Below are 24608 nucleotides of genomic sequence, written 5' to 3' on the forward strand. Positions count from 1 at the left end.
CCTGCAGCGCGGATCGCGTGGCCGCAGGAGGCGCTTGCATCCTTCGTCCACTTCCTCGTTCTGTCATGCAGTGTGTCGGGGCGAGCCTCCGCGCTGGTACGTGTCACTTGTGTGTGTACACTGTGACCTCCTTGCTCAATCGTTTGTGTAGCGAGCAGAGCGGCCTCGACGGTGCGCGTCCATAATGTAGCGTCCAGCTCGCGGGTCTTCCAAGTTCAAGCTATCCAGCGCCGGAAGTACGTGCAATCCCGCTGCTACGAGACCTCGGTTTTCTAAGTAGGCGTACTCGGAATCGGAATACAGCGTGTTCTTGCGGCTTCCCAACTTCAAGGGTCCCGTTCAATGGCTTCAAGAAACCCTTTCACCCAACGTGCGTCAGAAAAACACCGAGGAGGAAATCGAGGCGGCCCGTCGACAGGCCGCAGAGAAGGGTCAGCTCGGAGTGTTTGAGTCGATGCCGACAGTGGAGGGCGAAGAGGAGGGCGAGGCCGTGCCTGCGTGGAAGAAAAAGACTTACACCGAGGTACGTCATGACTTGTCGTTCGCTCTCTGGCACTTTGTCGAAGCGGTCTACAGCACAAATACTCGACGGCCAACTTCAAAATGTCCCATCGCAAACTGAATATGCTCGGCCGGCAAATCGCCGGCAAGCCTATCGACCATGCTATCCTCCAGATGCAGTTCAGCGAGAAGCGCGCCAGTAAACGTATAAAGAGTATGCTGGTTATCGCCAAGTCTCATGCCGTCAAACTCAAGAACTTGAACGAGGGAAGGCTCGTCGTCGGTGCGTACCGCCAACGTCGGTTATATCTGCACATATATCTTGACCTGTGCCTGTATATCTCAGCGGAGTCTTGGGTTACGAAGGGCCCGAACCAGATTAAGCGGTATGACATGAAGGGTCGTGGACGTGCTGGTATCAAGACGCACCCACACTCACGTCTGCATGTCTTGCTCAAGGAGGGAAAGACAAGGGCGGAGTTGCGTGCGGAGGACAGGGAGAGAAAGCTGAGCAAGATTGTCTCGGCTGGCTATGTCAGGGAGGACATCCCTATCCGCAATCCCGGTGCGACATGGGCATGGTAGAAGGCTCATGTATATCGCGTACACTATACACATATATGGTAATTCACGGGCACTCCTTACACACATTACATGAATTATGAGCAGGGGGCGTGTCTGCCAGCATACAGAGAGCAGCGCTATTTCTGGCGACGCGCCACGACATGCTCGCGCTAAAGCACACTTGGTCGCGGACCACGTCCTCGTCTCCTCCATTTCCCCATACCATGCCGCGGCACTGGCGGGCACCCTTATCGCTCCTTCTCTCTGCTTTCCTTCCGCTATGTACGCTTGCCGCTAATTTGTTCGAAAACACCGCTATCGTGCGCACGGTCGAGCTCGGAGGCGCGCTCGTGCACGTCACGACCACGTATGCGGTCAAAGCGCTCGAGGACGGTTCAAGTGTGTACACTATCGCACTTGGGGAGCGGGAGCACGCGCATACAGCCTGGCTGGAGGCGAAGTTGAAAGGCCAGACGGAGCGACTGCCGTTGGAGGATTTTGGATATCATCGGGATAGGTACGTGCTGCTCTTCACCTGATATGCGGGGTAGGCTGTAACGTGTCCTGTTCAGCGGGTTCTACTTGTACACCATCGAGCTGCCCAAGGCTCTGAATGTAAACCAGACGTCCAACCTTGTCATTGAGACTGTTCAGACGCACGCAACGTACCCCTGGCCGGAGGAAGCGGCACAAAAGGACCCTCAGTCCCTGAAGTACCACTCTGAGCTTCTGGTCCTGAGTCCCTACAAGACCGCTGTTCAGCGGACGAAGATCAGGTGCGTTTTGACGCGACACATGTCGGCTCACCTCTGAAACGCTGTGTCCTGCAGGTCACCAAGCCCTCAAGTGCACTCGTACACTACTCCCGAGGACGTCGAGTTCACGACCGACGCGGTGGTCACGAAGGCTGGCGCGACTATTACCTATGGCCCTTTCTACGACATCCCCCCTTCAGCCATCCAGGACTTCGTCGACAAGAAACAGAAGGAACTTGTGATTCACTATGCGTTCGACTACCCTGTCCTGGAGATCACCGAGCTTCGGCGTACGGCCGAGATCAGCCATTGGGGAGCGAATCTCAACATCCAGGACAACATCAATCTGCACAATGCTGGTCCTCGGTAAGCCTTGGGGCTTTGAGCCGATGTGCGAATGACGTCTGACCAACAATCTGCGTTTTCCTTAGTCTGAAGGGGCACTTCTCCCGACTCGAGCACCAGTCTCAGGCTTACTTTGGCAAAGCAGCGCCTCACGTTCTCCCTTCTCTCCAGCTCCATCTCCCCGCAGGTATTCACGATGTGTACTACTATGACCTAGTCGGAAATGTGTCTACCTCCCATCTGCGTACGACACCCTCCACCCCGAAGGGGACCGAGGCCAACCGCTTCAGCTTCCTCGAGTTGCGTCCCCGCTACCCCCTTTTGGGTGGCTGGAACTACAGCTTCACGTTGGGCTGGGACTCCTCGCTATCGGACTACGCCGGTTTCGACAGCAAGACAGGCAAATATGTGGTTGGCGTGCCTATCATGACGGTCATTCCTAGTGTGGTCGTTGACGATGCGGAGGTTGCGATCATCCTGCCAGAGGGTGCAACGTGAGCGGTGCAAGTCTGATACAGAATATGGGATCCGCTGACCGGTGCTCTTCTCAGTGATATTGACTACTACGCGCCGTACCCTGCCTTATCCGAGAGCATCTCGACGCATATCACTTACCTAGACACCATCGGTCGCCCGAAGGTGACCCTGAAATACCAGCAGCTCACCGATAAGCACGGGGGTGTCATTTACGTGAGTAGTCGCTGAATTGAGTTTCTTTAATCGTTGCTCATCGTCTCTGCAGGTCACCTACAAGGTGCCGTTCACTGCGCACCTGCGCAAGCCGGTGGCTGTTGCGACGGCTTTCATAGGTTTCTTTGCGCTCGCCTTCGCTGTGAAGCGTGTAGACATTCGCCTCCGGAGGAAGTAATTGTATGCTATAGCTGCTTTCTCTCAATATAACTGAAATCATCGCGCACGTTCCTGGTCTGATCCGGGTTGTGGATTATGTGGTATTGATACAACGTGGTGTACAGGTACGTGTCTAACATTATTGCCACGAGAACATTCAGGTCATCCTGTTACTGCTGAAACTATGTACCGTGAAGGGCGTGCACCCTGGGGGCGGTGGTGAACTGTCAATGAAGAGCAAAGGATATCAGTAAGTGGTTTTCAGCGATTGTGATTGCGGATGCGGTCTTGGCTGACATATCCGTCCGACAGGCACCCGCTCCTCCAGACATTGATTCGGGATGCCGGCAGTGGCACACTCACCATTGGAGGAACAGGAACATCCCGTTTAGCCCGTTCACATCGGCGCAAGCGTAGAACAGCCCCTGATTGTCCTGCGCGCCGTTCTCGTAGAACAGCATCGTGCCCTGCCAGCGCCAGCGGCCCCCGGGGACCCCGTCCGGCTTCGTGCCCGCGATCATCTGCAGGGGCAGCTGGCCCGTACCGGTGGAGTTGTGCACGTTGACGGGCAGGATCGTGGACTCGTTGTGGTAGTGCCAGAGCTGGCTCTGGTGGATGTAGAAGAGCGGGGGGGACCTGTTGCGGTACATGGTCACGTTCCCCGGGTTGCCTGCCGGTGCCGGTGTGAATGGGGTGATGAGTTCAACCTTTCTTCGTGTTCGCGTTTGTTGGGGGTGGAAGACGAGCTCTCACCTCGTGTGGCTGCGATGGACAGGTAGAAAGGCACGTGGTTGGCGGCGCCTTGGGTGGTTGCGGGCCCGAGCCCCTCGAGGTAGGACATCCCGGGGACGAGGTTCCCGATCGAATCCCACGAGGTGTACCCCTCGAAGGATGGCATGGCCGTGACGAACGCGAGCGAGGCGACGAAGGCTGCGACGGCGACTCGGAGGAGCATCGTTGCGGTAAACATGGCGGGCTACAGGCTCAGTCGTTCGGTCGGTACAACAGGGCAGCAGCCGTTGAGCATGATGCAGTGCGATATATACTGTTGCCTCTCGGAGAATCTGCGCGGCCACGCAAAGAGGTCCACGTTGCGGCCACGCTCGCAGGTCACGACCGGAAGAATCGGCGCCATGATCCTAGAAACAGGCTTTCCGGGACATATACAGAGGAAAAGGGCGTGTGCGCTGTTTCCGTATGCTGTATAGAAATGTTTGCTCATGTGACAAAGGTCGTCCCCGCAGATTCGGCGATGAGGACCGCTTAGGAAGTACGCAGGATAATCCAAGGTGATGCTTCGGAGGGAGGGAAGTACTTACACGTGATCGTGATTTTGTTTGTGCAAACAACACGTCTGTGGCGGCGTCGCGTGGAGCGGAGACGCGGAGTTTATATCTTCTTTCCAACGACACTCACTTGACATCGCATCCTATAACTTATCTTCTTACTTGATATGCCTTCCTGAGCCACACATCTGCTTTCTTGGATATCTGTCTGTACATAGTGTGATGGACAAATTCGTCACAGCCAAGAAACCCACCACCGTCCGCCCCAACGGCAAACAAGAGCCGGCGAACAAGACTGAGCGCCAGAAGTACAGATACAACCCATACGGTGTGAGCAGGAGCAGCGAGCGCAAATTCGAAGACTGGAAGGACAAGAAGCGGACCGAGAAGTCAATAAACCATCCCAACGTAATTTCTTCTGCCGAGATGATCTGACAAGCGATGTGGTTCAGGATCCTCGCCCCGTTATTGAAGGAGGGTGAATCCGCAGCTCAAGCAAAGCCATCCTCGAGGGCGCTCACGAAGCATGTTCTGAATACGCTCAAGGATGAGTCGAATCCAATCACGCACTCGAACATCTACCTTCGTACCGGTGCGTTTCTTGAAGCTTTATAGGGGAGTTCTTGGCGCGTTACGGCACAGCACCATTCAAGCTGAGTGCATCGGCAAACGTATTTGGACATAGGCTCGACCATGGCAGTTGCTCTTTTCGTGCTTTGTGTATTCCAGCATGCGGAATTGGTCTTCCGGCATGGGTGGGCCTATTGTAAGGCGCCAATCCAGCTGGTTGACTAGAGACTACCATGCAGAATCCCCATCGTTAGCGAAAAGGCCGCTCATGGCGTTGTAGATCACATATGCTCAGCCGCAACCGGTCACCAGCGTTCTGATGGTCGTGGACCACGCAAGTCCTACATGGAAGTCCGCCGAGACAAACTCGCAAAGCAGTTGCCCGAAACTTCTACAGAGGTCCTGCGGAATGTCCGAGTGTATATCAATGGGTACTTGGACAATACGACGGACATCGAGATGAAGCGCATCGTCACGCTTGCAGGCGGTCAAGTCATGTGCGTTTCATCCCCCTTGTATGTTGACTTGCTCGGATCTTTACCTTGACGATGATGGCACAGGCATACAGCTCCTGGCGCGACCCATATCCTGACGTCGCAGCAGTTGAGCGGAGCTAAGACGCACAAGCTGCTGACGACGAAGTCGAAGGGGATCGTGCACGTAGTTCGGCCTGAATGGGTCACGGACAGTATTGACGCGGGGAAGCGATTGTCAGAGAAGGACTATGCAGTCATCAAGGTTACGAATAGCCTGAAGATCACGGACATGTTCGGCGCAGGGTCTTCTGGGACGAGTCGTTGAGCGGTGTACAAGCAGAACAGAACACAGAATGTATCCATATACTCACATACTCTATTCTCCGTTGAGTACAGTTCCTGGCAACGCTCTCAGGCGAGTGTGTGCAGCTAGTAGGAAATGAAAGATACCGGAGAGAGGGGCCGCGTTGATCATTCCAGGAAGGATGTGGCCTGAGCCCGATGGGGATCTGTGACGGCGACGGGCGGCAATGAATGACGGGGCGAGGAGAGCGGACAGTGAACACGGAGGAGCTCAGCGTGCCTCTTTGTCGCCGTCCACTCCACTCCTTCAGTCAACTGTCTCCCCTCCTTCATCCACAACTGCGCCCTCTGCATGCATATACTCACGCCTAATCACGTCCAGCTCATCTCCGCGTGCTACCCACCCTCCTCTGCGCTCCTTACTGCCGGTCCCGACTACTCGCCAAACTCACAAGAGCTCTCTCGCCTCACCTACTACGCTGCGAATCGCCCCGGAAAGATCAGCAAACTCGGGAATGAGCTGGAGAGGCGCGCAAAGACGGACAGCAGGAAGGCCGCGGCGGGCAATACGAGGGCACGAGCGTATGTCCTACGTCCATTCAGTCTCCAAGGACTTGCCCAGAGCACCCGTCCCTCTAGGTCCCTCTTAATCACATTGGCTATCTTCAAAGCCATTGCGGCGGAATGCCGCAGAGATCTGGCGTTGCTCTCACCATCCTTGCTATCTTCTGTCAATACTACCCTATCGGCTCTGCCGACGGACCTTGAAATTGCGGCGAGAGCTGCTACAGTGGTATGTCTTTCTGTCACACGACGGTCAACATGAAATATATACTCCTTGCAGTTCACGGCATGGACGACCTACACCGACGGCCTTATTATCGGTGGGGACCAGAGAGTAACGGAAGATTATATGTCCTGTCTGAAACATTTTGCGCGGCTTTGTGATGTCGACCTGACAGACCACGAAACCCGTAACCGGTGAGCTCCGAGACTCACAGTACCGACAGAGTATCTGTGTTCACGTTGAATGGTCTGGTAGCACACGACTGGTCGGTCTTGCTGCCTTCATCGGCACAGTGAGCTCGGAGGCGCTCTACCACTCTCAAACCTACTTTCAGACACAAGTACAAATCCTCATGCGCGCTATCCTTCCCTTACTCTTCCAAGTCGACGTCGTTGTGTTAGAACAGCAGTGAGTTTCGGTCGAACATGGTGCTGTCGGAGGAGACCGCTCATGAGTTACCGTAGACTAGCGGACATCAAGGAGCAGCCGAACTCGCCCATCCTGGACGAGTTCCGTTCGCGGCCTATGCTGGAGCGGAGAGCTGCCTCCATTCACGTCCACATAGACGGCGACCAGGGCCCAACTTCCTCGGATGTGGCCAACACCGCACTACGTGCGACCTCGACCCTTTTGGGGCATACGAACGGCATCCAAGCCTCTGCTGTGGTCAAAGCAGCTCTTGATACACTCGACGAGAAGCGCCGGTGGGATCAGGTCGACCACTGTCGCTGGCTGGCTGAGAAGTGGGCCGAGTGGACACAATACCAATACCGGTACGGTATTCCGACGCGGCTGGTGGAGTGTTTGGCGGAAGGCCAAGACACGCCACAACCGTCGGCGAAGCATTCGACATTGGCGGCGATGATCACGACAGTATTTACATCGCCAACGCCTCTGGTGAACCTGTCGACGTCTGATATCATTGCCAGTCTTATCTCCATCACCTTACGGAGAATTACTCTCTCTCCAGAAGATGCACTCCTACCCGCGCTGGTCGAGTGCATTTCATCACTAGGCACGCATGTCTACTATGCGGACCAAATCCAGGACCTCGCTGGTGAGCTAATCAGCCGGCTTGTCATCGTGGAAGCGAACGGGCTCCCTGGTGCAGTGAAGGCGAACCTAGAACAAGCGCGCACACAGGCCGTCCGCTGTCTCCTCGCAGGGCTTCTCGGACTCATCCACGCGGCAGACCTCCATGACGCAGGTATCGATCCCGAGGACGAGAAGAAGGCAGTTGGGACAGCGGCCGCCCTGCCCGCTGTGGCCGAGCCGAGCCGGACGTCCCAGGAGGGCCATATCCGTCCCTCCCGGAGAACGAAGGTCACGCCGGAGACATGGCAGGACACGCTGTCGCTGCTGTGCGACCGCGACTATGCCGTCCGCGCGGACTACGCGAAGGCGTTGGTAGAGTACGTCGAGACGGAGATACCGAAGTTGGGGGACAAGACCGACTCGGACGGTGTGAGGCGACCGAGACCTGTGGTGGAGGGGCCTGTGCGCCAGGCGAGCACCATCAATGCTCTGCTGTATGGCGATTCCACGACTCGCTTTCTCAACGCGCTGCACGCGTATGTCTATGCGCTAGCCACCGTTGCCAAACTTGGCCTGCTTAGCAGCTCGTCCTCCCCTGAACGCACGACGCCCGCACCCACTGCAGACGGGGAAGAGCAGGCCATGTCTAACGGCGCAAAACGCGGCGCACCAGCGATGGACCGCCCGTCGATCAGCTTTCCGCCCCGTTCACGTCGTACTTCGCTCGTCAGCCGTCTGCTGAGAGAGGCCCCCGCGAAGCTATCAGTGTCGGCCCACGTCGCTGCGGAGTTCTCGGACTTTGGCAACATCCTGGCGGTGCTGACAGCGGTGCACGAGCACCTGCCCGTCCGGAGCCTCTTGATCGGAGTGCCTATGCTCGTCGCGCTGGAGCGCGCGACAAGAGTGGGTAACGAGGAGGCGTTGGACGCTTCCACTGCTCCGGTCCTCCGGTCAATAAAGGAGCTTGTCGCCAAGACGTGGCTCGTCATTGGCCGGGTGTGGAGTTGTTCTGCCGTCACGGGGCTCGCGGAGAAGGCATGTTCACTGAATCCTGCGTAGGCCGAGCGACTGGGCTGACATGGTATTTTGTTTCAGGCTCTATCTGCCCTTCCTTCTGCAGCGCCATTACCGAGTCTGCCGGACTGGCAGTTCGGCACTTTGCAACCCCCGCAGCAGCCCATACCCTTCCCTGTTGATCTCGAGATTCGGGAATCGTTACCGGACATCGACACAGACGCTCTCGTGAGCGCCATCGCCGGGAGTGACTACGTTCAGGAGGCTACTGGCCTCGGCCTATCTGACCTGCTCCGCCGATTAGACAGTGCGGAATGGAGCGCGGACGGAGCGTTTCGAGAGTGTAAGTTCGTGCTACTGAGCTTCTAGCCTCCTCATACTGATGGTCGCCCACAAATGCTGCGACATGCACACCGTCCTACCCTTGGTCTCCGCGGCTCCTCTTTCCACTCGTCTCCGCTCTCACGGCGCACCTCTCTAACTCCGTGCAGCGATGGAGACGAAGCGGCGGTTCGACTCCTTCTCGGGGGACAACCTCTCGCCCCTCGTCAAGGTCGCGCCCACACTCATGCACGCAGAGAACCTGTCGATGCAGAGCCTCGCGCGCTCCGGCCGTGCGGTGGGTGTCACTGACCTCCGCGAGGCGCTCGAGGGGCGGAGCAGCATGTCGAACCCGAACCTCGTGGCGGGGCGGGTGCCGTCGATCTCGACGCTCGACCACACGTCGAGTGTGTTCCCGGAGGGCTTTGGGAAGCTGACACCCACGCGGTCGCGCCCGCAGCAGCGCGTGAAGCCGCGCCCGGGCGAGGTCAAGGACGTGCTGAACAAGTTGGGGATCGGGAAGCAGAACGCGGGGAAGGCGAACGGGGGCACGGTTTTGAAGTCGTCGTTCCAGGCGATTCAGAAGACGCAGTCGAGGTGAGCTGCTGGCGGCTTCCAACGTCATGACCCGGCTAATGATCTCATATGACTGACATAATGAATAGAACGAACAGGACCCCGCCGGCATTCCCTCCATACACGACATGATGCAGTCTTCACATCTAACCCATCTGGTCGCTACTCATACGGAGACCACGTATCTTATCGTAAGCATATCCTACTCTTATACTGCGTCGCATGGACATTGTCACTGTCATGGAGGGGCTGGAATGGACAGTCAGAGGCAAAATAGTTGGTAACCTGATATTCTCAGTTCTAGGTGGTCCCGTAGCTTTCCGTGCGCTTAGTTGTTTATCGTTAGTTGTTCTCACATCTCCCATATACAGTTAAGTTTGGTATCACCCAGGGTTTCATCACCGAAACAAATAATTTACTTGCTCCTGTGCCCATGCAATCTACTGCACAGCGTCGTAGTGAATTACCTACGGCCATGTGTGGATACAACACGACGCCGTGACTCCTCATCGCGCTGGCGCCAGTATGCAAGCTCGCTTTGTGCCTTTGGATGGCTCGCTGGATGGGGTCCATTCTAGACACATTGCGACATGTAGGCGGGCATGCATGCAAATGAAAGAGCTGAGATGCACTCACACTAAGGCCTTGCAGTATTTGCTCGTAGAAGGTCGATTGTGCGGACGCTTTAGCCACCTGGTCGCCTAGTTTGTCCGTATGGGTGGTGATAAGCTTCGACAGCTCTTGGCGCAAACGGAGCAAGCTATGTGTTGACAGTGTCACACATGTCATGTTAGGAGTGATTGCACCTGACAGGAGATAGATTACGCACTTCGAGAAGATCATCGTCTCCTCTGGCTGATCGGTGAGGGCAACGAATGAGTTAAATATCGTGACGTAGCGCCGGCAGACCTAGACGTAGGTTGTCATTAGCATACGTAATATCAACCATAGGGTGCATAGTCCGTTGACATGATAAGTATACTTACGCTAGACACCGCGGCGTCGGTTGTCCCACTACGACGGAAATACCCTGCAGACGCCCCCTCTGCAAACTTCTTGAGGGCGTCGACATGCTCCGCCATGAGTTTCTGGAACACGGGCCACATCTTCAGGCGGAGGGTGAAGATGTACGTCTCGAGTGGGCCGCATCCCCGCCTCTGCACCTCGGCAACAATATCCTCGGTTAGACGGATGATTGTCAGGAGTGGGATGACGGGAGGCGGAGGCTCAATGGCACCGGCGACAAACGTCTACGGTCTCAACAATCAGCACAGAAAGCCAACGGACAGGAGATACGGGGAGACTCACTGAACAGTAATCCAGGATGGGATCTATCACCTGCTTCCACAGCGCATTCAGCGCCGCCTGCTCCTCCTTGGCAGTCTGCTCTTGATTGGCAGCCGCCTGAATAACGCTGGTGATATTGACCGGTCGCATGCGTGGGGAGACGCTGTCGCTGCCGATCTCCGAGCCCGGTCCTGAGCGCAATTCATCAAATTCCCCACGGGTTGGCGAGAGGATAGGGGGTGACATGGCCGCAGAACCTGTTTGATCTCTGCTCTGCGGCGGAGGGCGAGGCTCGTTTGCGAAGAACGATGTGATGAATGCATACTCTGCCGTTGCGTTATCCATGAGCACCATGAGGGCCGAGCGGACTAGCGCTTCTAAAGGCTCTTTCTAGTGGTACAGTCAACGCCTTCGATGACGCTGTAGATCACTACGATGCGTACGCACATAGTTCTTGTCCTCAGTCATATAAGCCATGGTCACGCTGGGACCGTCTACACGTGCATATGACAAACGATTTGCATCGAACTCTAGCCCTTGCGATGTCTCGCCTGCGCCGCTTATGATACTTTCAGACTTCTCGACTGTTCGAGCCTAAAGGAGGTGGGGTAAGATGCGCATTGCAAGGAGCAGAACATGCCTTCCTTACTTTGACCCAGCCAAGACCTCGCAAGTACCGTCGGAATCCGGTCTCGTAGAAGGTACGCACACTGCTGACATAGGCTCGTTGCACCTCACTTGCAACATTGCTCGCGTGCCGCTGAAGGAAAACGAAAAGAGGGCGATACTTCATCCAAACTGACGATTGTAGCATCTGCAAGTTTGTAGTCATGCTCGTTCGTATGGGCTCAAGCATTGCCAGGAAGAATGTCCGGAGTTTGGTCGCAGCCTGGTTGCGGTGCTGAACAACGCCATGAACGGCTACATCAAGATTGCACTTACCACTATTCGCAAGCCTTCCGCAACCTCTGACAAGTCCCGGGCAGCTTTGACGCGGACTCGTAGCTTGAGGGTTTCTAGTCGTCGTTCAAACTCCACGATGGCGGGTATCCAGTCATCATCGACGCGAGTGTCCAGTATAAGCGTCGCGAGTGCAGGGGGTATGCATAGGTCACTGATGAGGTTGGACAGAGGCTTCTCGATCCTCTGGACAACGCTAGGTATCGAGTATTGGGAATACTGGAGAGAGCACTCACTCTCCGCCCCTTAAGTCTATTATCGATATCCTTGCTCCTATCCTGAAGATTGGATATTTGTCCGGATACAGCAGACAAGTCCTTCTGGAAGGTTGAAAGGAAACCTTCTAGGGAGTCAAGCAGGTTGACACTCGTCTGAGCAGCGAAGATGAGTTGGGGGCACAGTGACGCTGTATAAGGTGATGGATATACCTGAACTTGGTCATGGAGCTCAACAAACTCCCGTGCTCGGAGCTGGTCTTCCGGACACATGTAGACAATGAATGACGCGATGTGCTGGGCACTCACAAGACGGTCCACCCTGTGCGGGCCCCGATGGGAGGTCGGACACTCCTACAGTCTGCTTGCTGACGTCCGCCATGGCTATAAAGTGTGTGTGTGCTGTTTTCCCTGTGATACCCTGCAGAGGTGAATGAATTGGCAGCGAAGAGCAGTAGTGACGTCTACGGTACAAGTACGCCAAGGTCGGTGCATAGGTGAATATGCTGTAGACGCCGACGCCCGCTAGATCTTAGATCGCTTAGCACTCTACCAGCGTCCACTACTACCTGACTTTCCATCGGACTGGATATTCCCCTGCGCGCAATCATCAAACAGTCGTCGACGTATACACGAGGGTTACGCGGCTGTTGCAGTCCGTCCTTGTCAAACCCGGGTAATCCATTGAGTTCGGTTGGAACATGTGAACTCATGCAGCCTGTCACTTGACTTCCTGTTTCGACGGCGCGGTGCCTTGTATAAACGGGTACGCTGCGCTACTATCTTCGAGTTCTGTGAACTGACACATCGTGGATTGATTCTCAGCTCACGCGATAACGTTGGTCACTACAACCGCGTCTCAAAATCCGATGCTTACTAGCACCCGCTTCCTAAGTTTGCCTAAGGTGTGATATGCCGCCAAGGCCTTCTCCTTGTCTGTATCGTTGTGCCTGGGACGTGGCACCTGGACATATAATTATATCTTGACTACAGAGGGGTTTTCCGGATTGGTAAGTGTCAGCAAGGTGATGCTGTATTCACCGACAGTCGGGTCGGAACAACTTCTCAGTCCCCTGGTAGGCAATTCTATACGCTCTTTTTAGCACGCGAGTCTCGATATGGAGACCGCAGCAAGAACGAACCCCGCAGATGAGAACACCTGTCCACACAAACTCCCAGGGCTACCCATCTGACTAGCTTATAATGGGCCGTCCTCAGCCTTAGTTACAGACTGATTTCCAAAATGACCCTCAGTCCCCAGGCTATAGCGTCCTCTTGGTTCAATGCGTTCAGCGCCGCTTTCACTGTCGGTGACCTAGACGCTCTGGCGGGACTATTCCTTCCGGATGGCTGGTTCCGAGACCTGCTGGTTTTGACGTGGGACAGCCGTTCCCTCGAAGGACGGGAGAAAATCAAAGCCTTCTTGTCGCCGACCATCTCCGGCGCGCAGGCTACGGATTTCAAAGTCGAGGAATCGTCACACCTCGCGCCCCACACGTCGTTCATACCGCAAATCCAGACCACCGACATCGAATTCGGATATACCTTCAAATGCTCCCGCGGGCCAGGCCGCGGCTTTGTTCGCCTTCTCGCAGACAGAGACGGAGACGGAGAGTATAGAGCTCTAACGGTTATGATGATGCTTTCAGACCTATGGGGACATGAAGAAAGTCCGACCTTGCATCTCAGAGAAGACGTCGCTGGTGTCGCCGGTCGTAACATGCAGAGGGAGTTTGCTGACTGGGTGAAGGAAGTCGAAACTAAGCCTTACGTTCTCATTGGTACATATTGTCTAGCCTGTTGTACGGTTCTCCCCGCTGACGATTCTTGTTTTGCTCAGTTGGTGCGGCGCAGACTGGTCTGCATGTCGCCGCCCGCTTCAAGCAGATGGGCCTACCGACGCTCGTCATCGAACGCACTCCTCGCATCGGTGACGTTTGGCGCAAGCGATACCTTTCTCTGGCCCTGCACACTCCACGAAAGCACCACTCATGTATGCAGTCTTGTACACGTAAGGTTGAGGTGTGTGCTGACGAGTTCTGAAAAGTGCTGTATCAGCCTTTCCCCGATAATTGGCCACAATACACCCCTCGCGACAAGATCGCCGACTGGTTGGAGCAATACGTAGCGGTCCAGGACCTGGTTGTCTGGACTAGTGCCGAACTTGAGCCACGGCCCAAGTACGACTCCGAAAAGCGCGAGTGGGACGTGACCATTATCCGAGATGGCAAGGAGTACAAGGTGCGCCCCGCGCACATCATCATGGCTACCGGTACTCTAGGCGCACCGTACATACCGGACGTCGCTGGCAAAGACGTTTTCGACGGGCGTGTCTTGCACGCCACCCTGTACAACGACCCTGAAGAGTTCACCGGGAAACGCGTTGTGGTCATCGGGGCGGGCAACACAGCCATCGACATCTGCCAGGACCTCGCGCTGACCGGCGTGGGGTCTGTAACGATGGTTCAGCGTTCGTCTACATGCGTCATGAGCCGCGACTTCATGACCGACGTCATGAAACATGTATTCCCTGAGGATGTTCCCCTTCCTATCGCGGACTTCCGTAATGCAGGCATGCCGTATGGTCTGCTGAGGAAGCTGAACATCAAGGCCGAGGGATACATGTGGGAAACACAGAAGGGGCTCCATGAAAAGCTACGCAAGGGTGGTATCCATGTGAACATGGGACCTGATGGCTCAGGCCTGTTCTTTCTCACCCTTGGGCGGCTAGGAGGTGCGCACTCATGCCATGCTTCGTTTCGGTGACTCGCTAATCATCCTGATTGTAGGCCTTTGTGAGTCAATAAGGTATACTGCGTTGCGACTGAGGAGTGTCTAACTCGATTACAGGGCAAGACAAGGGTGGCGCAGATCTCATCGCGGCAGGAAAAATTAAGGTGAAGCATGGCGTCGAAATCGACCACCTTACGAAGGCTGGCGTCGTGTTCACGGATGGCTCCGAGCTCCCTGCCGACGTTGTGATCCTCGCGTATGTTAGCAGACTGTATTATGACAATGGTGAAGTAGTAAAAATGATTCTTCTTTCAGGACGGGATACCTACAGATGAAGGAAACTAACCGGGCTTTGCTTGGTGACGACATCGTTGACCGGACAGGGGAGCTGTACGGGCTGGATGAAGAAGGCGAACTGAAGGCCAGTTACAGACAGAGCGGACATCCTGGAGTGAGTGTTTCATCCATCATCTTTGAAAGGCCGCGTATACTAACGGGAATTGCTACACGATACAGCTCTGGTACGCTACGGGTGACTTCTACCAGAGTCGGTTCATGTCGAAGATATTAGTAGGTCATTTTACATAACAAAATCAATGTTCCCGTATTCATTTGCGTATAGGGCTTGCAACTTCAGGCTAGGCAGTTGGGTATAGTTGATTGACCCAGATTCGTCACAAGACTTCGCCGAGATGGAGGGTCACGATGCACTCGATCTCATAGGATCAGTAGCGGCTTGCTGTCATCTCCTGATTCTGCCACATGTACCCCTTGCTGATAGAATACCTGAGGCACTCATTTGGAGATCTAAGGCAACGACGAGCATCTCAGTGGCTTGGTAAATGCAGATGTTTTCGGCAGGGCTCGGGCGCTTAGAGGTTCCATGGTCCGTAAAGAACGGTTATAAGGCAAATGCCTACAACTATATAAACAGGACTCGACATTCTGCTATCATATGTGTTGTGGCGCGTTCAGGGCTTACGTTAGAGCGCGACAGTGGTTGATGTGTAGACGCCGTCCTCACCGCCGGTCACAACCGTTCAACTGAGATGGCCCCTGGTAGCCACGTGGTGGCAGTGGACCCATACGTAGAACTCGGATCTCGATCCCTTCGCCATCTCTCCCTCAGTCTCGCTACGACCTGTGGAGGGTGCCACTCTAGTCGACCCCTCATCAACGCTCATGACACCCAATGATAAAGGCTTTGCGTTCCTTCAGCGTTTCCCACCGCCACACAATAGTGCCTACCGACGGTGAGAACACGAAGCTCGAAGCAATCACGCGGAGCTTAGGCGCGTAGGACACGGGTCCTCGAGTGCTCCATCGGCTGCCGGTCCTGACTTCGAGCTTTTCCGCGTTCTTAACTCAGGAGGATACACTAAGGGGTGCTACCGTACCGTCGTCCGGTAGACGGTTGCCACACGGCCGTGAGCCGCATTTGGCAAACGAACGGCAGCGCCGCTGCATCTGTTCTTTATAGTGGTCGCACGCGCGACTCGCCGGTGGGTCCACTAGATTCGCTACGATCCTTCTTCCCATGAGTGACTGAAAGAAGTCTTACGCATGCTCGTACCCAGGTGGTCATCATTCCCGGAAAAGCATATCAAGTACTCAGCGTGCTTGGGCGGCCAAGGCGATAAAGTTCGGCCGCCGTCTTCCCTGCCCAGGCGCATTATTTCCCCCCTCATCGCCCTCTTCTCCGTACCTTGACTACACTACATCTCATGGCTCTTGATCCCCATCGTGTTGCCTCCGATTGGCTTGCAGCCTGTTCATCTGCGTTGAACCGTGCGGAGGTTGATGCTGTCGTGCAGCTTTTCCTTCCGGACGGCTGGCTCCGGGATCTCCTCGTGTTTACCTGGGACGTTCGCTCTCTGGCAGGCCGCGAGAAGATCGCGGCATATCTAGCCAACACGCTGTCCCCGGCGAAGATCACAGAAGTCAAGCTGAACGAGATCCCGGGTCTAGCTCCTGGAGCCATCGTCATCCCACAGCTTAGCGGTGCGCAGGCTGTAGAGCTTGCGTTCACCTTTGAATGTCGTCAGGGGCATGGTCGTGCGCATGCTCGCCTACTCAAGGACGCCAATGGAAAGTACAGGGCCTTTTCGCTTCTGACCGAGCTGTCGGACTTGCGTGGCCACGAGGAGCTCAGCACGCTGGCGCTCCGGGACGATGTCACTGGTATTCCTGGCAGGAATATGCAGCAGGAGTGGCGAAACTGGGTGGAGGAGGTGGAGACTAAGCCCTATGCGCTAATCAGTATGTCTATCATCCACGAACGAACCCCTATCCGCTGATCAAGATACAAATGTGAACATCAGTTGGTGCTGGACAAACGGGCCTTCACATGGCCGCACGCTTCAAGCAGATGAACATCCCAGCTCTAGTGATAGAACGCAATGTTCGTGTGGGCGACATCTGGAGGAAGCGATATCCGACATTGACCCTCCATACAGTGAAGAGACACCATACCCGTAAGATTCGATGTCTCTTCGCGGTCTGACACTTTGGGATCTGACATGTTGGGACGCTTGCGGTGTTTGGAAGTGCTGTACCAGCCATTCCCCACCAATTGGCCCGAGTACACGCCAAGAGATAGAATCGCGGATTGGCTCGAACTATATGTCATAATGCAAGACCTGGTCGTATGGACGAGCGCAGAGATCAAGGGCCACCCCAAGTACAGCATCGAGACCAAGGACTGGGATGTAACAATCTTCCGCGAAGGCTTCGAAGTGAAGCTGCGCCCCGCTCACATCGTCCTCGCTACCGGGACGCTAGGTGAACGCAACATACCGAACGTGCCGGACATCGACCGTTTCCACGGCCAGGTCGTGCACTCACAGGACTACCAGGGAGGCGCGGAGCACGCAGGCAAGCATGCCGTGATCGTTGGGGCGGGAAATAGCTCCATCGACGTCTGCCAGGACCTCGTTTTCCAAGGCGCCGCGTCCGTGACGATGATCCAACGCTCGTCGACGTGCGTCATGTCGCGGGAGTACATCGCGCGCCGACAGCGCGCCACCTTCCTTGAGGACCTCCCCCTCGAGATATCGGACTTCAAATGGGCGTCGCTTCCGTTCGGGCTGCTGAAGAAATTGAACATCGCAACCCAGCAAGCGGCATGGGAGGAGGATAAGGAGTTGCATGATAAGCTGCGGAAGGGTGGTGTCAAATTGAACATGGGCCCAGAGGGGGAAGGGCTCTATCTGTTAGTGATGGAGCGAGGAGGGGGTGAGTTGCCTCGCAATTCAGTCTTCCGTTCGATTCGCTGACAGCTTTCGACTAGGCTACTGTGAGTTCGCTGTGCGTGAGCGAGGGATCGTACTTGTACTCAATGGGTTCCTTGATCAGGGCTAGACAAGGGTGGTGCAGATCTCATTGAGGACGGGAGGATCAAGGTCAAGAACGGCGTTACGGTCGAGAAGTTCACCGAGAACGGCGTCGTATTCAGCGACGGGTCCCAGCTTCCCGCTGACGTCGTAATCTTCGCGTAAGTTCAGAGGTTGCGGCGGTGAATCTCCGCTGACGCCTAAGGCATTCTGCTTCTTCAAGAACCGGCTACACCAACATGCGCGAGAACAACAAGGAGTTATTTGGAGAAGACGTTATCGGTATTACAGATGAAGTGTATGGGCTTGATGAGGAAGGCGAACTTAGGGGTAGCTATCGCCCCTCGGGGTATCCCGGGGTCAGTATCTTGCCCCTCCTGCTCCAACGTCTCGTCGCTGATCGTAACGGCGTTGAACAGCTCTGGTTCGCTAGTGGCGATTTCTACATATCTCGCGTCATGTCGAAGACCTTAGTAAGCGAAACGCTCTCCTCCTAGTAACTGAATTCGGAATTAACGCTTCACCATTCTCTTCTTTAGGCACTCCAGCTCAAAGCGATTCAGCTCGGCCTTCTCAAGCACAATGGCCGCAGAGACGGACAGCAGTGGAGCGGCCCATGAACGTACCCATTGTTAGATACAGTGCTGTATTGTACTCCGGTGTATACCCATGCAGGTAATGAAGCAAATTATCCCTGTGACTGCGATGCAATAGCGATGTACAGTAGACGACAACTACAGAACTGGCTGGAGAGCATTGTAAAGCGAATAGCTAGTGTCCGAGACATGGCCATAGTAGGCCGCTTGCGGCTGCGCCTGAACCACCTCCTCATCACTTGTCTCATCGGGCCCCAGCAAAATCCGCGCATCTTCCGCCTCGGGCTCAGCTGGGTCAACCACGAGCTCGCGGAGAATATCCGTCAGATCAGGGCGCACGGCTTCCATCTCCCGTATCCACTTCTGACTGACCATCCATCTCGCGACGCCCTTCGGCGGGAGGAAGAACCCGTCCTTGGGCGGCCCCTCGCGGCGCACGCGTCGCCCCACCCCGCGCTTCGGCCTGAAGCTCTTGTCAATCCTGTCCTGGTTGTCGAGGATCGCGTAGAAGCGGAGCAGGCGCGAGCTGCGCCATGAGAGTCCGCGCGTGCGGAAGACCTGCATCGTCTCTGTGCTGCCGCCCATGGGCGCGGGCTCCTCGCCGTCTGATTCCTCGGAGGACATGCAACCCTGTTGCAGCGCGCTGTCGAAGGCTGGCTGGGAGAAAGCGCCGACATTGTTGCGTGCCTCTGTACGGTTGGCAAGCTTCTGCAGAAACGGTACGCCGGATGAGGCGCGCATCGTTAGCAGGAATTCTAGACCAAAGACCAAGAAGACCAGGACACTCACGGTCTTCTTCCTGTGCAACCGACGCGCCTTGAGTGCCTTGTGGTCCTCGCGTCTCTGAAGCTTAGATGCGGCTGTGGCGTCGCCTTGAGACTTGTACTTCTGCCGAAGCGTGGTGAAGACCTGCTCGAAGGCCGCTTCGAGAGTCTTCTTTTGGAAGTCGTTGTCTGGAACGTGCTTGTACTTGTGCCGATTGGCCTTGATGTCGCTCACGATGCGCTTCTTCATAGTCGCGTTGACGGCAGATTGCTTCGTTGTTCGCGTCCACACGAAGCGCACAGGTTCAGTCACTGCCGGGATGACGCCCTCGAATGCGCTGGCCGGGAGGTCTTCGCCGTGCTTCAGTTTCATCATCTTCCGTATGTGGATACGTAGAGCATGCTGGAGGAGGATCATGAGACATGAGAATGCGGGCAGGTGCACCACGATTCCGGTACTTACATGGATAGTAAGACAGCGGTCGTCATGTCCGTTCTTTCGGCGCAAAGGTCGATCAGTCGGAGGCGCGTCCGAATCTTCCGAATCACTGGAGTAATCCGTGTCGTCCTCCAGGACGCGGCGAGGCCGCTTGCGCGTATCCCGTCCTAGTTCCGGTGTAGCGGTGCGGGAGTTTGTTGGGCTACCGTCCGACTGAGGGGTCAGCGGGCCCTGGAATGCATAGATAGAAGGCGTAGGGGCCGAGACAGAGGGCGAGGGGGACTCTTGGATAACATAGAGGGCGTCCGTGCCATGGGCGGATAAAGGACGAGAAGATGCGCCCTGCACGAACATAGGCATAGGTTGCGCCACTGAGATGTGCTGGGACGCGAGAGACGCATGAGGCATGGGTGAATGCGAGAAAGGCTCAGGTGCCGGAGAAACCGGCTCAATGCGCGCTGTCGTCGGTATGGTTCCAAATGACCTCTCCTGTACTTCGGCTGGAGGAGCCAGGCTAGGGTGCATGCTGATGTACGCCTTGAGCATAGATAGTTCCTGCTGGACGGTCTCGAGACGCTGCTCCATCTGCGCCTGCACCTGGGCAGCCCTCGCCTCTTGTTCGCGCTCCCATGCAATGCGGCGCCGGCTTTCCGCGGTAGCCGCATTCTTGGCACTGGCTATTACGCGATACAACTCGTGAACTACGGGAGGAGCATGACGAGGTGGGGGCGGCGGTGGTTGAATGACGGGAGCAGCTCTTTGAAATTCATTGAGTCAACAGAGGGAGGGAGCACCAAGCGGGAAGTGTGCGTACTGTGTAGGAGGAGGTGGCTCTTGCGGTACCATAGCAAGCTCAAGCTCGCTACGATGCGGAGCAGTTGGCTGAGGCACCTGAGCATGGCGAACAGCCGGCGTAGCAAGTGGGTTAGCGGGATTAGTGGTAGGGTACTGCCTACGCCTTGGTCGCTGGACTACGACGTGGGGATTTAAAGCGTTAGAGAGCTCGCTGGACGACATTGCATCTGTGGTTCAAGGTACAAACTGGACAGCATGACGTCCGGCATAAGACGAGTGCCGGCGTCTAGTCGTCGGTTGGACCAACGGACACAAATAACTGTCTGGCGCACGTGGTCGAATACACCCGACGCGTCAGCGACGCGTGTGCTTCAGTCCGCGATCTGCACAACTATCGTTCTTACCCCTTCCCTCCATCACACCCCCCTCACCTCAAGAACTCGCCATCATGGAGTCTGACATGGATGCTTTGCTTGCGCAGGCCGCGAGTGGACGCGGCGGAGGCGAAATCAGTATTCCAGACAAGTACGCTCTTCCTCTGTCGCGACGGATAGCCTTTCCTCACTTCTCTACAGTGGCGAGGTCATCCATATCTCGTCCTTGGCTCTCTTGAAGGTATACCGCATGGTTCTAGCTATGATGTTTTTGGATGACGTACGAATCCTCTCCAGATGTTGAAGCATGGTCGCGCCGGCGTACCTATGGAAGTCATGGGTCTCATGCTCGGGGAGTTCGTGGACGAGTACACAGTACAAGTCATCGACGTCTTCGCTATGCCACAATCAGGGACCACTGTCTCCGTTGAATCCGTCGACCATGTATTCCAGCAAAAGATGGTGGACATGCTCAAGCAGACTGGGAGGTGAGTTCTACTCTCGTAGCGCGGGATGCATTCCCGCACCAAGCATAGTGCTCGGGTCTTAATTCTCATACCATGCGAGCCGGCGGCAATTGTTTGCTGCAGTCTTCTCATATCTTGCCATGGTACATATTTTTCTGTCTATTGCCCCGTGTAAGCAACGTCTATAAGCTTTGCGCCCCATGCTGCATGATACGTGAACGCGCACGCTTTACATAGTCTTGGGCTCCGCCGAACTTCCGTGGATCTCAAGTGCTGATCGTTCTCAGGTCAGAAATGGTGGTCGGCTGGTATCACTCACATCCCGGATTTGGGTGCTGGTTGTCAAGTGTAGATATCAACACACAACAGGTACGTCAGGTGCTTGTATGCCTAGGACTACACACTGGATCCTGACGCTGGCGTGGTGCGAAGTCATTCGAGCAACTGGACCGCCGTTCTGTCGCCGTCGTCGTGGACCCCATCCAGTCTGTGAAGGGCAAGGTCGTGATTGACGCGTTCCGGCTCATCAACCCTACAATGGTCCTCCAGGGCCTTGAGCCGCGTCAGACGACTTCTAACATCGGTCACATCAACAAGCCCTCCATCCAGGCCCTCATCCACGGCCTGAACCGCCACTACTACTCAATTGCCGTCAATTACCGCAAGACGGAACTGGAACAAGCGATGCTCATGAACCTTCACAAGCGGAACTGGACCGAGGGTCTCACGTTGCGCGACTTCAACGGGCACAAGGAGGCGAACGAGAAGGCGATCAAGGTACGCCCTCGCACGGCAGCTCGGTCGTGCGACAGCTTGGCTGACCACTATAATTGCCCGTGTGCCCGCTCTGCCACGCGCGCTCCGTCTCTTGGCTTCCCGCCATGTGCAGTCGATGCTCTCGCTGTCAGAAGCGTACAACAAGTCGGTCCAGGAGGAGTCCACGCTGTCCGCAGACCAGCTCAAGACGCGGCACGTCGGGAAGCAGGATCCCAAACGGCATCTGGAGGAACAGGTCGAGCGGGCGATAGGGGACCAGGTGGTGCAGAACCTCGGCACGATGCTTCTGGCAGAACTGTAACTGTGTATCTTTATCCCGGACTTCGCCTTGGCCTTTTAGCTCCCGATCTCTGCCTTTATCGACGACGTCTGCATCTCGAATACGCTCGCAACTCCCCGGCCGAACCCCGCGCAAGGGAAAGCTCTCCATAAGCGCGCCGCCGTCGACCAGGGACCCTTGACGCACGAGAGATAGGATACTCGGAACACTAACGCTGTCTTGGGCGGGACCTGGTGACCAGGCGCGTCTCCAGCTTCGACGGTATGCCTCCGCGTAATGGCAAAGTGTGCGATCATAGGACGGGGAGATGACATAAATACGAAGCTTTTTAGTCGCGATTGGCCTGGTCGAGATCTGTCCCATGGCAGTTATCTCAATGGGGCGCTGCAGCCAGATTGCTGCGCGGACTTTGACTCCATGAACTACCGGTTGTGAGCGATGAGTAGTCTCCCACTGGGACGAACCTACTGTTTCTGGTACCGGGGCGTGCCGCCGCATTACATATACATAGCTAGCCGGGTCAATGCAGAAGTCGACATCTGAGCAAAGTAGATTGGAAGTAACGTATACGAAGAACAGATGGCTATGGAAGCACCGCGGCGAGCAGGGTCAGGTCATCGGGTCACTGTTGTCGAGGAGCTGCCGCCTGCTGAGGACGGGGATGATGCCCATCATCTTGGCGCGGCGGATGGCCTTGGCGACCCTGCGCTGGTTGCGCCAGGTGAGGTTGGTGTCGGTGCGCCTCTTGATCTTGCCCATGCTGGTGACGAAGCTGGAGAGGAGGGACGAGTTGAGGCACTCCCTGAGCGGGTCGATGCCCGTCTGGTGGAAGACGTCGGTGTGGCGGGAGGTGGCGGCGTCGGGGCCGAGCGCGGGGCGCTTTTTGTAGGAGCGCGCCTTGAGGTACTCGTCGCGCGAGAAGTGTTTGGGCTGGACGAACTGGCGGAGGAGGGGGTTATCAGACGCGTTTCAGGCTGGGAGGGTAGTCTGCTGGGGACGGGATTCGCCCTGCCGACTTGCGGGGTCTTAACAAGTGTCCTTGTGAAGAGAGGGTACTGCACGGACACGACAGGCGACCCTCCACATGACTTGGAGCAGAGTCCGTCATCTTCTGCCCCGCCGGCATGTATATAGCCTTCGCTGACACCTCAAGGATTTTCTCCTCCAACCAATCAAGGGCCGCCAGTCGTACGCTCTAACAGCATGAAGCATCGAACGCACCTTGTGTAGCTGGAATCCTGTTAGGATGGGGAAGCTCCCAGGTTTCGTTATGTTTGCTACAGCACATGCCAGTCAGCGGTGTGATCTGGCAAGCTTGGGGCGTAGGTGGATGCTCGCACTTGGAACGGTGTCAATGATGCCATCGCCGCCGTCTCCCGCCCTTCCAGATTGGATCACTTGCTGCTCCTCGGAGACCTCTTCGAGCATGTCCGAGAGATCGTCCACGTTGTCAGGCTCCGGCAACGACGAGGACAGGTTGTAGGATACGGAGCGCGTCGCGGCAGCCGAGGCCGTGCATGTCTGGCGACGCGCCGCGGTGCGGATGGCGCCGACGAGGGAGAGCATGGCGCGTCGGGTCCTGCGATCAGACAGGAGGTCAGCGATGGAGTTGAGACAAGACGCGTGCGGTAGGGGGATGCCATGGAGCGTCGGACAGACCTTTCCTAGAGCGAGTTTGGCGTGTTGGGAGCTGGACTCGGTCCTGTGACTGGCGTGAGACGGCGAGAGTGAGCGTTGATGGAGGTGGGACTGGGGGCGGAAGGGAGTGCGAGCGCAGGTGACTGGGACGGACTGTATTGGATGTCGAGAACCGCTGCCTGCGAGGTCACCAGCCGAAGCCCAGCCAGCCCAATCCCGCGGTGCCACCAGAGCCAGGACCCCGGACTCCGGCGCATCCGGACCCGGGACAGCCAGGGCGTGTTCCGGATGTTGCATCCCGAACTCTCCTTTGTCTTTCTGCGCCGACACGTTCAAGCAAAAAAATCTAGGCACCCGAGGGGCAGCGGGGGCGCCGCGTACGATGGCGTGCAGCCCACGAGACTCAGTTGGGGCGCCGCTGCGCGCTATGCAGGAGAAACGAGGAAAATAAGGGGAGACGAGGGTGTGAGAAATCAAGTGCGGCGCGGCCGATGGTCTAGAGGGAGTTAAGCGCGGAAGGGCGAGTCTGCTCATTGAGACCAACTCTGAATCCCTCCTCCTCGTCTCCA

At 56.2% G+C, this 24608-nt stretch overlaps 10 protein-coding genes across 10 annotated transcripts; 7 read left to right on the forward strand and 3 right to left on the reverse strand.

The window, feature by feature from the left end:
• The first annotated feature begins 54 nt into the window (after positions 1–54).
• On the forward strand, positions 55–1198 carry DICSQDRAFT_86502 (mitochondrial 50S ribosomal protein L22). The gene is made up of 5 exons (XM_007365897.1): positions 55–96; positions 152–236; positions 304–523; positions 577–784; positions 848–1198. Exons 1-5 carry the CDS (start codon positions 66–68, stop codon positions 1084–1086), a joined length of 783 nt encoding a protein of 260 aa, XP_007365959.1. The 5' UTR covers positions 55–65; the 3' UTR covers positions 1087–1198.
• Positions 1199–1253: 55 nt separating this feature from the next.
• On the forward strand, positions 1254–3078 carry DICSQDRAFT_86505 (oligosaccharyl transferase alpha subunit). Its single transcript, XM_007365898.1, has 6 exons — positions 1254–1582; positions 1638–1841; positions 1896–2186; positions 2252–2659; positions 2717–2855; positions 2908–3078. Exons 1-6 carry the CDS (start codon positions 1290–1292, stop codon positions 3031–3033), a joined length of 1461 nt encoding a protein of 486 aa, XP_007365960.1. The 5' UTR covers positions 1254–1289; the 3' UTR covers positions 3034–3078.
• Positions 3079–3106: 28 nt separating this feature from the next.
• DICSQDRAFT_136711 (uncharacterized protein) lies at positions 3107–4454 on the reverse strand. The gene is made up of 3 exons (XM_007365899.1): positions 4259–4454; positions 3770–4196; positions 3107–3686 (listed from the first exon to the last, which is right to left on the reverse strand). Exons 2-3 carry the CDS (start codon positions 3982–3984, stop codon positions 3374–3376), a joined length of 528 nt encoding a protein of 175 aa, XP_007365961.1. The 5' UTR covers positions 3985–4196; positions 4259–4454; the 3' UTR covers positions 3107–3373.
• Positions 4455–4522: 68 nt separating this feature from the next.
• On the forward strand, positions 4523–5746 carry DICSQDRAFT_86511 (uncharacterized protein; the record flags this gene model as incomplete). The annotated part of the gene is made up of 4 exons (XM_007365900.1): positions 4523–4689; positions 4753–4892; positions 5151–5367; positions 5431–5746. 4 exons carry the CDS (start codon positions 4523–4525, stop codon positions 5669–5671), a joined length of 765 nt encoding a protein of 254 aa, XP_007365962.1. The 3' UTR covers positions 5672–5746.
• Positions 5747–6001: 255 nt separating this feature from the next.
• Positions 6002–9810, forward strand: DICSQDRAFT_106103 (uncharacterized protein; the record flags this gene model as incomplete). Its single annotated transcript, XM_007365901.1, has 8 exons — positions 6002–6231; positions 6289–6442; positions 6494–6630; positions 6692–6844; positions 6901–8506; positions 8567–8828; positions 8977–9403; positions 9472–9810. The coding sequence occupies 8 exons, from the start codon at positions 6002–6004 to the stop codon at positions 9512–9514; spliced, it is 3012 nt and encodes a 1003-aa protein (XP_007365963.1). The 3' UTR covers positions 9515–9810.
• Positions 9811–9845: 35 nt separating this feature from the next.
• On the reverse strand, positions 9846–12117 carry DICSQDRAFT_61188 (vacuolar sorting protein; the record flags this gene model as incomplete). The annotated part of the gene is made up of 10 exons (XM_007365902.1): positions 9846–9956; positions 10019–10142; positions 10212–10291; positions 10369–10632; positions 10691–11059; positions 11117–11263; positions 11319–11558; positions 11612–11815; positions 11866–12000; positions 12058–12117. 10 exons carry the CDS (start codon positions 12115–12117, stop codon positions 9846–9848), a joined length of 1734 nt encoding a protein of 577 aa, XP_007365964.1.
• Positions 12118–13087: 970 nt separating this feature from the next.
• DICSQDRAFT_170267 (FAD/NAD(P)-binding domain-containing protein) lies at positions 13088–15241 on the forward strand (the record flags this gene model as incomplete). The annotated part of the gene is made up of 8 exons (XM_007365903.1): positions 13088–13625; positions 13685–13837; positions 13892–14578; positions 14634–14639; positions 14695–14833; positions 14893–15028; positions 15094–15147; positions 15200–15241. The coding sequence occupies 8 exons, from the start codon at positions 13088–13090 to the stop codon at positions 15239–15241; spliced, it is 1755 nt and encodes a 584-aa protein (XP_007365965.1).
• Positions 15242–16271: 1030 nt separating this feature from the next.
• On the forward strand, positions 16272–20610 carry DICSQDRAFT_180764 (dimethylaniline monooxygenase (N-oxide-forming)). Its single transcript, XM_007365904.1, has 11 exons — positions 16272–16836; positions 16899–17051; positions 17125–17811; positions 17867–17872; positions 17932–18070; positions 18133–18268; positions 18329–18382; positions 18449–19213; positions 19295–19672; positions 19733–20465; positions 20523–20610. The coding sequence occupies exons 1-8, from the start codon at positions 16302–16304 to the stop codon at positions 18527–18529; spliced, it is 1791 nt and encodes a 596-aa protein (XP_007365966.1). The 5' UTR covers positions 16272–16301; the 3' UTR covers positions 18530–19213; positions 19295–19672; positions 19733–20465; positions 20523–20610.
• Positions 20611–20896: 286 nt separating this feature from the next.
• Positions 20897–22832, forward strand: DICSQDRAFT_86529 (Mov34-domain-containing protein). Its single transcript, XM_007365905.1, has 6 exons — positions 20897–21028; positions 21079–21118; positions 21175–21365; positions 21632–21713; positions 21777–22121; positions 22234–22832. The coding sequence occupies exons 1-6, from the start codon at positions 20952–20954 to the stop codon at positions 22420–22422; spliced, it is 924 nt and encodes a 307-aa protein (XP_007365967.1). The 5' UTR covers positions 20897–20951; the 3' UTR covers positions 22423–22832.
• Positions 22833–23010: 178 nt separating this feature from the next.
• DICSQDRAFT_60739 (uncharacterized protein) lies at positions 23011–23343 on the reverse strand (the record flags this gene model as incomplete). Its single annotated transcript, XM_007365906.1, has 1 exon — positions 23011–23343. A coding segment is annotated over one exon (333 nt), but the record flags the coding sequence as incomplete, so codon positions are not given.
• Positions 23344–24608: the final 1265 nt, after the last annotated feature.

Source organism: Dichomitus squalens (genome assembly GCF_000275845.1).
Source record: "Dichomitus squalens LYAD-421 SS1 unplaced genomic scaffold DICSQscaffold_15, whole genome shotgun sequence".
NCBI classification, from domain to species: Eukaryota; Fungi; Basidiomycota; class Agaricomycetes; order Polyporales; family Polyporaceae; genus Dichomitus; species Dichomitus squalens.